The 13688-nt window shown below is 45.5% G+C and overlaps 1 protein-coding gene across 1 annotated transcript in view; it reads left to right on the top strand.

Annotated features, from left to right (window-relative positions):
• The window catches only part of LOC135821164 (uncharacterized), a gene marked incomplete in the record, with an annotated part of 55341 nt that overhangs the window by 7229 nt on the left and 34424 nt on the right, over positions 1 to 13688 (top strand). Inside the window, 12 exon segments of the mRNA XM_065334237.1 lie at positions 1826 to 1903; positions 2957 to 3024; positions 4029 to 4152; positions 4409 to 4495; positions 5723 to 5812; positions 6234 to 6305; positions 7032 to 7160; positions 7797 to 7868; positions 8847 to 8918; positions 10451 to 10545; positions 11717 to 11768; positions 12155 to 12195. Of these exon segments, the coding sequence (XP_065190309.1) occupies positions 1826 to 1903; positions 2957 to 3024; positions 4029 to 4152; positions 4409 to 4495; positions 5723 to 5812; positions 6234 to 6305; positions 7032 to 7160; positions 7797 to 7868; positions 8847 to 8918; positions 10451 to 10545; positions 11717 to 11768; positions 12155 to 12195 (980 nt within the window).

The following is a 13688-nucleotide window of genomic DNA, read 5'->3' as shown; positions in this document are numbered from 1 at the left end:
TGACATACGGATTGAATAGGGAAACATCCCCGACACAAGTGGTTTCACAGAACACATATTTCGATTTTACAAAATCTTTTTTAAAGGACTGACCGGTTTCGCTGTCTAAGGCAGCTCATCAGAGTGAAGAGAAATGTAAAAACACAACAGAATTTATGCAGGCGAGAGTGGCACTAAATTATACATAGATACAAGTAGGCCGCCAAAATGCTAGGGGCCCCAAGAGCATTGGGAGTTCCTAATTTGGAAGTGCTGCAATTCTGTTATGACATATGTGTAATAATGTGGGCCTGAATTCCAATATGGATGAATGCCTATATGGAACATGCTTTATAATTATGAACAAGTTGTATGTTGTACGTGAAAAAGCATGCAAGCCCAGTTTGTACAGGATATCTGTCTGGTAATGTGTACAGACTTATTTTTGGCAGTGTCAATATATTGACACTGCCAAAAATACGCGAATGATTGACCGATATGCGAGGTCAGTGTGTGTGTGTGTGTGTGTGTGTGTGTGTGTGTGTGTGCGTGCGTGCGTGCGGGTGCGCGTGCGTGTGTGACACTCACAATGTGTAGAGTAGTAGTCGCATTCGATTAAAGGGATGATGGCATAGGACATTGGTCTCTTCTCCACAGGATCAATTTTGCAGTTCTGTGCATGGTTTCAACTTCTGGTCTGCTGCTTTTATCTGTGGAAGAAGCAATGAAGGAGAACTGATAGCCAATCGTTATTTAGAAGTCAGAAAGTGTTCTCGTTTCACTCCTAAATGTTTTATTATTACACTCATCTTCATCAAGCCCCAGAGCATCCAACTGTAGACCTTGGTCACATTCTCATCTACACTGCTAAATGTACTTGGTGGCACTGTTGTACGCTTGCTGTGCTTCACCTCCATTTGCCTACTGTTTGTCCGTCATCTCCAGATAAATTTCGGAGTTGTGTGTTTGGTAATTGCAGGTTTCTTTCCTTTGGAAGAATCATGCATCAGGGGCATAGTGGGAGCATAGTGGGACCATTCAGTGGCCAGTGCCTTGTTTGGCCCCTGTCTGTCTTTGTAAGACCAGTTGCCATTATTCTCAGGGGTTCACCTACCAACAGATAGCTATCATCAGCAAGCCGTATTTTTGCTGATGTTTAGAACACAGACTTGTGGAATGTGAGAACTTTAAAAAAAGGTACAAGGAAAGGGGCACGTGGATACGAGTTATGAGTAACTGCCCGCCACTGTAACTAGATAACACTAGTACCGGTATACAGTCAGAACGAGTGACAACTAGGCACAAAATTGACAGATTATTGACATAGTCAGCGATCTGACACCTAGCTCCAACTCATCTCCAATGCGCAAACCAACAGCCTTCCAACTCGGAAGGTTTATGGTTACTGAACCAATAGCAAATGTAAGAAATAAAGGGACACATGTATACGGGTTATGGTCTGCTGTTGGTTTGCGTATCGGAGATGAGCTGGAGCTAGGTGTCAGTTCGCTGAATGCCATAGTTATCTGTCAGTTTTGTGCCTAGTTGTCACACTTTCTGACTGTATGTTACCTAGGTACAGCGGTGGACAGTTACTCACAACTCGTATCCATGTGCAGCCCCATTACTTTTTACATTTTACTTTGGCTCAGTATCCGAGTTCAACTTGTAGAATAATTCACAAGTTGCTGCTGGAAAGAGAGAGGGATTAGAAATGGATACTTATCTGAATGGTGGGAAGTTTTCTCGAAATGTATCTCTATGTCCTGTTTTATTGACAGTCCAGGGTACACTGAGAACTTGTTTGTACTTGGAATTGTTTTTTGCCCATCTTGTATCATCACAGCGTCAGAAAGCACTGATTGCTGCTACGAAGCCACCGCCAAGTGGTCATGGTCCCTGCTGGACACGTCCAAGTGATGTGGTAGGCCATTGTTGTGGCTAGCTTGAAATTGAAGAGGGATGGCTGAGAAAACGTGTGCATTACTTAGTTCTACAAGATATGCATCGCTTTCCACATGGAGTAGGGCATGATAGCGTATGCCTATTGCCACTTTTACTCAACAGTAGCAATGAACCAGCACAGTGGTGGCCTATTCTCTAGTGCCTACACGCAGGAAGGAAATTCATCATGCAGGAAGGGAAACAGGGGTGCTGATCACTCAAGCCATGCACTGCACAGTGGCACATTCAATTTTGAAAGGGGGCAGAATGTTAAGCAGCTGTCCTTCGGACCAGTGGGAGCCATCTGATATCACAGTACATGTATGTGTAATAATGCTGTGTGCATGTGTGTGTATGTGTATGTGTGTGTGTGTGTGTGTGTGTGTGTGTGTGTGTGTGTGTGTGTGTGTGTGTGTGTGTGTGTGCCAGCTAGTTCGGTTGGTAGGTACACTTATGCCTGATTGTGTTGGGTCTGTTGCCAACAGGCTCGGCTGCTTGAAGGTATAATGTTGTACCTGCCACCTTTGTTGGTTCCAGGGTTCATATACTTTCTATTTGAAGTATACATACCTGTTAACCATGGACTGCTTCTGGCTAGATTAACTCTTGTGTAATCAATGGTGCTAGTGAAGCTTTTATCAGGTCCACTCTGATTTAGCCACTCACACTAGTAGCAAGTATTACCTTCACTGGGGGCAGGGGTAACTGCAGTTGGATCCCGGGACGGATACCCTGATGCCGTCAATCCTTTTTCTGCACCTTGTCCTCACCCACTTACTGAGGTGTGGTGAGCCCATAAGTGGGATCATTTTCAAATCCACCCAGAGTTTTGGGGATTTCAGGGGGTGTCAGCCGTTGGGCGGTTCAATAACCAATTGAGTCATCTTTCCAAGATTCCTTTTGAATCTCTCTCCCCTCTCCCGGGGGGACTCACGTGGCCAGTTTTGGCAGTGAGCAACAAGTACAGTGTGTGTGTGTGTGTGTGTGTGTGTGTGTGTGTGTGATTCTGTGATTCTGTGATTCTGTGTTGCAGGCACCGCGTCTCCTTGATCTGGTTTCCCTCAGCACCGAGGTTATTTGTTCCTGGTCACCTACTAAATTGTATGTCGATCAATGCTGCATCTTTGTTTTCAGTGTTAAGCTGTGTTCCCAACTGGCGCGTGGACGCGGTACGCTTGCGGTTCATGCGTGCCCAAACGCGCGCTCAAGCTTTCACGAAAAACAGCAATCCGAGTCGTATTTAGCGCGTGCGACACCTTCGAGTACTAATTTGTTGACCCCGCCAGTCAAAGTGACTGGCATGTACCCTGGTACGCGCCTGATACGCGCTGAAAATTCCAACATGTTGGAAGTTCCATTTCGGCGCGTTTCCGTACGCATGGCGCCCCAAAAGCCAGCAAAAATACGCACAAACGCGTGGTTGCACGCGTACACGCGCCAGTTGTGAACACAGCTTTACTCCAGTGCTACACCAGTGTTACACCAGTGCTACACCAGTATTACTCCAATGCTACACCAGTATTACTCCAATGCTACACCAGTATTACTCCAATGCTACACCAGTATTACTCCAATGCTACACCAGTATTACTCCAATGCTACACCAGTATTACTCCAATGCTACACCAGTATTACTCCAATGCTACACCAGTATTACTCCAATGCTACACCAGTGTTACTCCAATGCTACACCAGTATTACTCCAATGCTACACCAGTATTACTCCAGTGCTACACCAGTATTACACCAGTGCTACACCAGTATTACTCCAGTGCTACACCAGTATTACTCCAGTGCTACACCAGTATTACACCAGTGCTACACCAGTATTACTCCAGTGCTACACCAGTATTACACCAGTGCTACACCAGTATTACTCCAGTGCTACACCAGTATTACACCAGTGCTACACCAGTGTTCAACCGGTGTTGGACCAGTGTTATACTGTAGTGATTGACCAGTGTTACACCTCACTGCTAGTCCTGTGTCACACACTCTCTTGTATCTACTATGCACGAGTGCCTTTCCTCTGGAATGTTTCGCAATCCTGGTGTGAGCTTTAGCGTGTTGATCTTTGTGTGATCATTCTCTTTTTGTATTTGTAGGAAATCATTGACACAAGCGATAAAAGTCAAGTGTCGCCAGTGCGGTGTCTGGCTATCATCGTATCTATTGCTGGCAGTGCACTACAAGACATGCAATCCCTACTGCAGCCACACCAGTTCGAAGGTCAGTAGTGAGCACCACTGTCACCACTGCTTGTTCACACGCGGCCAGACCTGTTCTCACTGCTGCATACCGTCCCTGTTAGACAGACTATTCAGTGTTCAGCTGATCTGTTGACTTGCTAGTTATCTCTGTATGGTGTGTTGTTTGTAGTCTAAGCTGTGATTCTGCTGTGTTTCTGGTGGTGGTTGTGGTGCTGGTGCTGGTGCTGTTGGTGGTAATGGTGGTGGTGGTGCTGCTGGCAAATGGATATTTTCAGGTCGCTGGCTACACTTGCTCTGATTGTCAAATGTGGTATATGTATAGACGGGAACTTGATGCGCACACCTCGGCCCAGCACAAGAAGGTCAGTGGTACATGGCAGTTGTAACGTTATTCACAGAACATTTTATGTAGGCTATGTGAAAATGTGTACAGTCAACTTCGCTTATAACGACACTCGGCGGGGCATCAAAAAGGTGTCCTTATTCGCGAAGTGTCGTTATACCCGAAGTCTCATTATACATGTACATGTATGTATTACAGTGGGATGGGACTTTGCTCTGGGCATGAAAATTCTGTCGTTATTCGCGAATTGTCGTTATATCCGCAGTCGTTATTAGCGAAGTTGACTGTATTCGCTGTTTCAGGTCTCCCAACCGTCTTTCTCCACTTAGCGGTAGAAACGTTTTTATTCATGTAAATACAAGGAGGTTTGAGACATGTCTCTGGAGCTCCTCGCTTCTCCATGACAGAACCAGTCAACATAGAGTGGGTAGTAGTCCCAAGTATGTTATTTACTTTACATGAGCATGATGTGAGAGGGTATGTGTATGCCCTGGAGCAGCTTGGTGACATCGTCCAAGATCGACAGGGATGGTGGGTCACCTGCTGTGACGTTGTCGACGCTATTGTCCAGTCCCGCATGGAGCCTGTGGCGAAGCCCCTCATCTGTGGCACCTGTGCGCGCAGTTTTCGTCGGCCACGGAATATTGCGAGGCAGAAGTCTAACGCTGTTCTCGCAGCCCGCGCGAGCTAAGCCTGATGTTCCCCACCCAGTGGACAATACGTCTCCTGGTCTGACCCTTATGGGGCCACATAGCCAGTCATGGCAGTGGAAGAAGGAAGGAAGGCCCTGCTGCTGACTTGGCTCTGCTGGATTGACACATGTTGTGTTGATTGGGTTTAACATTGCTTGCGCTGATTTGCCTTATCTCACCTGCTGGTGACAACTAGTATAGAGCTTGAGTGTTTGTTGTTGTTGTTGTTGTTGTTGTTGTTCCTTCTTATGCTGGTGCTTAGTCACGTTATTGCTTTGTCCCTTCTGAGTTGTGAGCTCAGTTCAGTATTGGCACTGATGGCCTTTGCCATTTTTTTATTCCACACTTTCCACCAATTCCATCGTATTGTGATATGTGTACATACAACAAGACTAGTAGGAGAGGATGAATAATTCGTTAACTCAGAATTTCAAGCATGAGGCGATCATCAGATACCAGTAGTGAGGTAAATCTGGATGTACTGATTGCTTATGGTTGCTTCACTTTCGTTTTGGTTTCCTTTGCTTGTCTGCCTTTCATTGTTCCTCTTGAAGGTTAACACTGATGAGATTGACGAGAAGGAGCGTATAAGAAACTGGCGTACAGCAGTGGGTAGTGGGGAACATATCAAGTGCAGCTATGAGGTGAGATTTACAAGCTTGCAATGTCATCTAATGTGTGTGTGTGTGTGTGTGTGTGTGTGTGTGTGTGTGTGTGTGTGTGTGTGCGTGCGTGCGTGCGTGCGTGAATAACGAATCTGGACTGCTGCCAGCACCATTGTTCGACCTGTGATCACTGCTTGAAGAGTCAGACTGGCTTTAACCACCATAATTGTACTCGAGGCAAACCACTGTGAAGGGACCAGAGGACTAATCTGCCCATCCAATGCAGCCTATGTAGCGAACGATTCTCCCTCCCGCAGGACCTCACCCGCTACCGGAGACAGAAACACTATGTGTAGATCGGTCCCCTTTCACCTCAATCACTCGAAAATATAGCCGCCAGACATCATATCAGACATACAGTCATATACCGGTGTTATTCTGATGTTGCTTCTCGTTTCAGAACTGCGATTTGGAATTTGCTACTGTCTCGGAGGCGAAGTACCACTACATTAATTGCGAAGTGCAAAGAAGGGTAAGAAGGGTATTCTTACTGTGCTATATCGGCATGCCACACTGTCCTTTCACACGCCCAACATTTGTATTTTACAATTTGTATTCCAAACAATACAATCAAGTCATGTCTGGGGGCAGTCAATTTCCACTTGGCACTTGTGTGGCAGTTGCAGGATTGCAGGGCTTTTATAGCCAACCATGGCTACCAGTACAAGGAAGCGATGAAAGGAAAAGAAAGGGAAGTACTGGTACGGACAGGTGCCACCACCGAGATAACCGTATAATATCTGGAGGGTAGCGACAGTGGCAGTGGTAGTGCAGTGGCAGTGGTAGTCCAGTGGTAGTCCTGTTGTATGTCGTTGTGTGAGAGCTGCTGTAATGGAGTCACATGACCCTACCAAACGACCATAATATTATCTGCAAGGCATGAGATGCCGAGGACGACCACGTCTGAGATGGATCGACGTTGTCAAGAAAGACTTACAATGCATTAATCTGTCGCTTCTGGATGCTGTGCAATCTGCTTCTGATAGAGCTGCTTGGCTCGAAATTGTTAACAGATGCGTTGACCTCATGCAATGAGTGAAATGCGAACTGTCATTATTATTATGAGATGCTGGTGCTTGAGAGGTGGCTGAGGCAATCCTAAAGTGTCTTGGTTTTTTTTACAGGGAGTTGTTTTTGTAACGAATGAATGACTGTAGTGTGGTTTGTTGTCACTGGGGTGTTGTGCTTGCTCTTTTAGAAATTAGGTTCATCTACTCAGGCCACTTTAGCAAAGGCACGCGCTGCCGCCAGAGATGCTGGAAACGACTCTGATGAAGGTGTTGAAGTGAAGGTTGTTGATGGCAGGGGCAAGGGCCCGACAGACGAGGTACGATTGCTTGTAGTCGTGCTAACGTTACCAAGATTTCATCACCAGAACGTGCAACTGTGATCTGTTTAAAAAAAAATGTTAATGGCCCAGTTGCTCAGTGCGCTGCCTTCTTTACATCATGCAGCTTCATATGTGCACTGTGGAAATCGAACGCCACACTTTCCCTGCACTAGGAAACTGAATTTCGGAGAGAACTGAAATTTGTGCACCCAGAATATACGGATTTGGTGCGTGCGTGCATACGTGAATTTCAGCAATGTGTAGAGTAGTTGCACGAGTAGTTGTACAGATTGTATCATAGCTTCATGTGAACAGTTGTACATAATTATCATGCACGTTAATTAGTTGCTATTAGTTAGATAGTGTGAATAGAGAGTGGAAAAACAGCATGCGCTGCTCAGCGAGGTCTGGCTGTATGCTGTGTCAGAAAGGTACCCAACCTGATGCCGATGTACCATCTTTGCTTATCATCCACATGCATGATCTTATCGGCATAGATGCCTTAGATTAGACGGTGATTGTTTACTACCAGTACGGCTTTGCTCGACTTGCCATTTTGTGCTGTTTGTTGTGCTGTGGTTTGTGCACTGTCTGTTGTTGTGTGCTGTGTGATGGTGCACTCTACTCCTGCAGTTCACTACTGAGCAGATGACATTTTGGAAAAGCGAGCTTACGGAAAGCGGGGCGATTAAGTGCTTGACTCCTGTAGGTTGTCCTGAATGTGTGTGTCTGTGTGGGTGTGCGTGCGTGCGTGCGTGTGTGTGTGTGTGTGTGTGTGTGTGTGTGTGCGCGCGCGCGCGTGTGTGCATGTGTGTGTGCATGCCCGTGTACCTCATCAGACTCACTGGACTTGCTGTTCGGCCACACTGTTGAGTGGGTTATGGCTATTGGACGTTTGTTTGCTTGTTGGTATATCCCACTTAGAAGTGTTGCAGTGTAGGATTACTGACTTTCCAAGCAGACCCTCTCCTATACTAGGTATCCCAGTCTGTACGACATGATGATTGTATAGAACAGTGGAGCACTAGAGCAGTGTAGACATGCATGCGTGCAGATGTGCAGTTATGAACCTGTCGTATCCGTGTATTGTTCACTGTTACTTGTGTCAGGTCATTTTAATATCACTGTGATGCATAGTTCGGGTAGACACATCAGCTGCGTACAAGGGAACGAAACAGCAACCATGATATGCCAAAGCAACACAATTGTACAGCATGCATGCATGCAGAGTTGTTATGCATTATGTAACAACGTCAGGGGTGCATCACAGTCACCAAGCCTGACAACCTGCCACATTTAGCAGTTCTCTCTTACAAGTTTGGTCTATTGAATTGATTATTTTTCAGTGTTGTCCACTTAGAGAATCAACTATAGGCCTTCAATATGCACATGATCAGTTTATTTCTCTTAGCAGGAAAATTGCGAGCTCGAGTGTTGCTACCGTCCAACCTTCTTATAATCGTAGCCGAAGTCGCTATCATCAATGCCTTAGGCATGCGAACATCGCCTTGGTTATATATCGGCTTATAAGCCTTATATTTCACGAACGTGTACAAGCGTACTGTTGGGATGTCTTCTATACATACCGGTATTTGACAAATGTTATCAAAAGTGCACATACTATACACATGCAAACAGTATGTAATGCTGTTTGTTTGCTTATGTTTTTTGGATGTACCCTAGAACTGCGAAGCCAGGCTACGATCATTGACAGCTATCAAGTATCATGTCAAAGTGTGCTATGAGTTCACAGCGGTGAGTTGGATTCTTCACATTACGAAACGACCTGCCTGTTTGGTGCTTAGTGCTTAGTGTGTCTGTGTAACTTGCCTGTTTTAGTACCTTAGTGCTTAGTGTGAAAAATAAGTGTGAGGTATACAAGTCATGTAGGACACGAAAAAGAGAAATAGGTCCAGTTTGGATTTGTCGTGACTCAAAGTTTCATGCCACTGCAATCATCAGACGACTGATAATAAAAACCTAAGACTAATCATTATGAATCAGATCATGCGCGATACTTGGCGCATTTTGACACTAGTTCGTTTCTTCTGTTCAGGCTCAAAATGCCACCATGAAAACAAATATTACATAAAAAAACTCCACACCTAGCGTGACATAGTAGAAAAAGTAGCAGCCAGTCGCAACTGCCGCGCAAGGACAGTACCCGGCACCGTCATGACTGGTTTTGGCAAATATCAGTGCTAATATTATACTTATCCATCACAACCATGCCTGGTTTAGCATACGTCAGTGCCAACATTATCCCATTACTTATCCCTCATATCATCCATAACATCTGTGTGATATTGGCCTTCATTCGTGTATCGCGTAGAGTAATGACAATCTAGGCGTCAAGTATCACGCATGATCTGATTCATAATGATTAGTCTTAGGTTTTTATTATCAGTCGTCTGATAATTGCAGTGGCATGAAACTTTGAGTCACGACAAATCCAAACTGGACCTGTAAAGTACCGTTGATCCCCCCCACACACGCACACACCATGTTGCTTCCCAGTTGGGTTTTCAGCAGGGGGCGGAAATTAGATCAAGGCTGTCAAGCGCAGTACGATGTACAGCAGTGTGGAAGTTCAGACTCGATGTGCTGGATTGTGCACATTTTCATCCTGCACTCGCACGTATTGTGTACAGCAATGCATGCGTCGGTTCAACATCGTATTTCGTTGTACACGCCGAAGTCACTTCACAGGCAGAAAATCGACAGGGGGCGGATCAACGGTACTTTACAGTATTTCTCTTTTTCGTGTGAAACGTTCTGCACTTTGTGCATTGAGCACTTTGCCGACAATTGCCAAAATTACTCCTTTGCAAGTCATGTAGGAGTTAGGAAGGTGGCAGTGAGCTGATGTGACCGCACACCGCATGGTATGTTTTAATTCTTGTGTGGAATGTCTTACCTGCACCTATTGCTACTGAATTTGTCTTATGGCGCGAGATCCTGCTGGTTTTTTTTGCGGTAGACTTTTGTTATCAAACCGCTCTTTTGTAGACTGTGTGGCATCGCTGTTTCATTTGTATCGGACCATGGCAGTACTGCCAGCACGTTGTACAGTAAGAATTGGTTCGGTCCTTTTCAATACTTTGGCAATGGGTGTGTCCAACCAAATACTTCCAACATCTAACGTTGGAATTTTTTTGGGACCAGTTTTTCAACAACAGTGACATCCTGCCAGTTCTTGCCATGGCATCAAAGAGTAAGACATGACTAGATAAATCTTAGCTGCCATTGTGTTCTTTTCTTGCATGTGTATTTTGTTGGCTTTACAGGAAGATTGCACATGCAAGCTCTGTAGTCAAGTCCTGGAGTCGCCACGGCTCCTCGGGGCCCACACAAGAGCACACAAAAGGAAGGAGCGTAAAGAGTAGGTTAATGTCACCTGCCATATGTGTTGCTGCTACTGCATGTTTCACTGTCACAGCACACAGCACTGGAGTTGCCATGTCACGCTTCTATATGTGTGCCATGTACTAAAAAACTACTAATGTGTTCAAGCATGTGAATTATGGTGAAAGTGGTTATATATGGGGTGGGGTTCGCGTGCTAGTTTGTACGTGAAGTTTGTGGGTTACAGTGAGGGCTGCGTCCCACCAGCTTGTGTGGATCCACAGGAAGTGCGAGTTTCGAAGTCTGAGGGAAATGTCGAGTGGTTGCTGTTTGGATGACAACTACACCATAGCTTAGTGGTAGGGCAGAGCAGATACGGGTACATGCGTGAACATGGGCACACACACACACACGCACACACACACACACACACACACATGCACGCACACACACGCACACGCACACACACACACACACACACACACACACACACACACACACACACACACACACATGTATGCACACAAGGGAATTCTCTTGATTGTACAACATGATACATGGCTTTCATGTTATTTTAGAATGTTAACAAGTTACTACATGTAGTATTGTTCTAATGTCTGTAATTGCAATCATGTCAAACATATACTAGTACAGACAATACTAGTATGTCTCCAGGTATGATTGGTGAAGGAATGGCACTAGGTCAATTGTTACTGGACTGGCAAGACATTTGCTGTGTGACTCTGTGTCGTGATTGGTACCGGATTGGCAAGGTGGCGTTTGCTAAGTGACTCCTAGTTTCATGGAGGCAGCGAATGTGACTTTCGGTCTTTGATCAGTTGGTGGTGGGTCTGATCTACCCACCTCCCGTCGCTTCAGGAACTGCATCTGCACCTTGATCCTAGAGGGTGGTGGCGTTCCTACTGATGCAGAGATATCAGTCTTACACGAACTGGGAACTTGTTTTCCTTTTTTCTGAATTTTGTGCTCCCTCCTTCCTGGTCAGTTAAAGAAGTTGTCTGGTGAGCATGGAAGCATACCACTAAGAGTCACAGCGTGTCCCTTGTCCCTTGCCACTTGACACTGTGCATCATTGTGCATCGTACAGATGCTGTATGAGGCCAGGACATTTTGGAAGGCCCACATTTCCTAGTTCTTTCCCCACCTCATTCTTTCCCCTTCATGTCCGTGATGTTTATTTATTGCAGGAAAGAAAAGCTGGAGAAGAAGGAGAAAGGAAAGGCATCATTGTGGGACGATGTAAGTTTGTTGTACTCTTAGCATTCCGTGGTTGTGGCAAGTGAAACCCAGACTGACTTGCACTTTCAGTGCCCACCCTTGGGGAAAAGACTGTATGAACACAGTGGCCAGGCTGACAGGCACACTGCTGATAACCCATGTCTGCTCACTTTGACCAGGCTGACAGGCACACTGCTGATAACCCATGCCTGCTCACTTTGACCAGGCTGACAGGCACACTGCTGATAACCCATGCCTGCTCACTTTGACCAGGCTGACAGGCACACTGCTGATAACCCATGCCTGCTCACTTTGACCAGGCTGACAGGCACACTGCTGATAACCCATGCCTGCTCACTTTGTTCTATTGCTTTTGGGTTGCTCCCACTCTCTGGTTTGCTTTGCAGGAGCCAATCACAATGTTTGGCCGTCGAAAGTCAGCTATGAAGTGAGTGCGATAGTAGTGGTGTGTTGTTGAGTGCTGTTCATAAAGGCTGCTGTTTATCCTCTCATGGTGAAAACTACTTGTGTGTGTCTGATTTCCTTGAGACATGTTGACTGTCAGGCTCTCAGATAGCACCATAACATGTATACTAGCATTGTGTATACAGTGTATACAGACTGTTGTCAGGTTGATCGTTAAATCCTCAATCAATCATCACATGCATGAGGGGAGTGCACTTTCTCGTTATTGGTCAGGCCCGCCGGAAGAGGATTCGGTTGGTCAGGTCATCCCTGGACCAACTAACCTGTTGGCCATCAACGCATGTTCACTGCTGAGGAAATTATGTGTACCCGCTATAATAATCCGGCCGTAACAGTGTCCTGCTGATTTGATAGTGTAGCTTACCAGGCGCGTACGCAGGGTCACCTCTAGGGGGGTTTCCAACCGAATCCCAAACAAATGAGTTTTTAAAAGTTTTAACCCTTTCTACAAGTAAAGAGCCCTAGGAAATTTTCAAAATTATGCATTTTTTCGTGTTGTTTGGATCATAATTTCAGTTCTACTCACTCAATCTTCATTATCTTGGGCTTCCTGGAAGTGGAAAGGTACCAGGGAGAGAATGAGGTCGACCATGATAGCCAGGACACAGTACAGTCATGTACATATCCAGCGCTATAGGCTATAGCGGTAGAGTGCAGCGCCGGTGCGAAAAATGCCCCAAACAGGCCCAAGCGCGTCCTGCTCCCGCGATTTCGTTTTTAAAAAGTTGGTGGACAAGCCGTTGATTATTCACTCTCAGCTCATTGTAATATCAAAAAAAAGTATTCTTTTTAGACCAAAGAGTGGTATATTTGATAACATCGTCAGTGGATAAAGAATCTTTATCCACTGACGATGGTGTTCAGAACAACGAAACGTCTGGAGAAGTATCGTAATATTTCTATCATTATTAAATGTTATCAAATATACCACTCTTTGGTCTAAAAAGAATACTTTTTTTTTTGATTTCGTTTTTCTCGATCGGAGAGTTTCGATTTTTTGCTGTGTACTCTTGAAAATATCACAAGTGAAGCCCCTGCAAATTTGAGCAAATCAGCACGACGAAAATCTCAAATTCTCGATACTCAAGTCGCACTGCGCGCTTTTGAAATTGCCGAGATCGCGGCTCAACTTACGAATGATTTATCTCACGATACAATGCTCGCAGCGCTTCGCAAATTGTTTCAACCGACAGCTGAGAGTTTTCTATTCGACCTGGATATTTGGATCGTTGGATTTGAGCGAGATTTGACTGAGTTACGATCTTTTGAAGTTTTGCATTCTTGCCAGATCGATCAAGTGCCCTACCACAAGAAATGCCCAAAAACGTTGCTCGTTTGGAACATTTGGGGGGTTTCCGGGCAACGGGAAACCCCCCCCCCCCCTGCGTACGCGCCTGGCTTACCGCAGATGCTCAGCTCGGTCAGTTGTAAATACCTGAAATAGTAAAAACTGCC

This window comes from Sycon ciliatum, chromosome 1, assembly GCF_964019385.1.
Source record: "Sycon ciliatum chromosome 1, ocSycCili1.1, whole genome shotgun sequence".
Lineage (NCBI taxonomy): Eukaryota > Metazoa > Porifera > Calcarea > Leucosolenida > Sycettidae > Sycon > Sycon ciliatum.
This window is presented reverse-complemented; position numbering and strand designations above follow the sequence as displayed.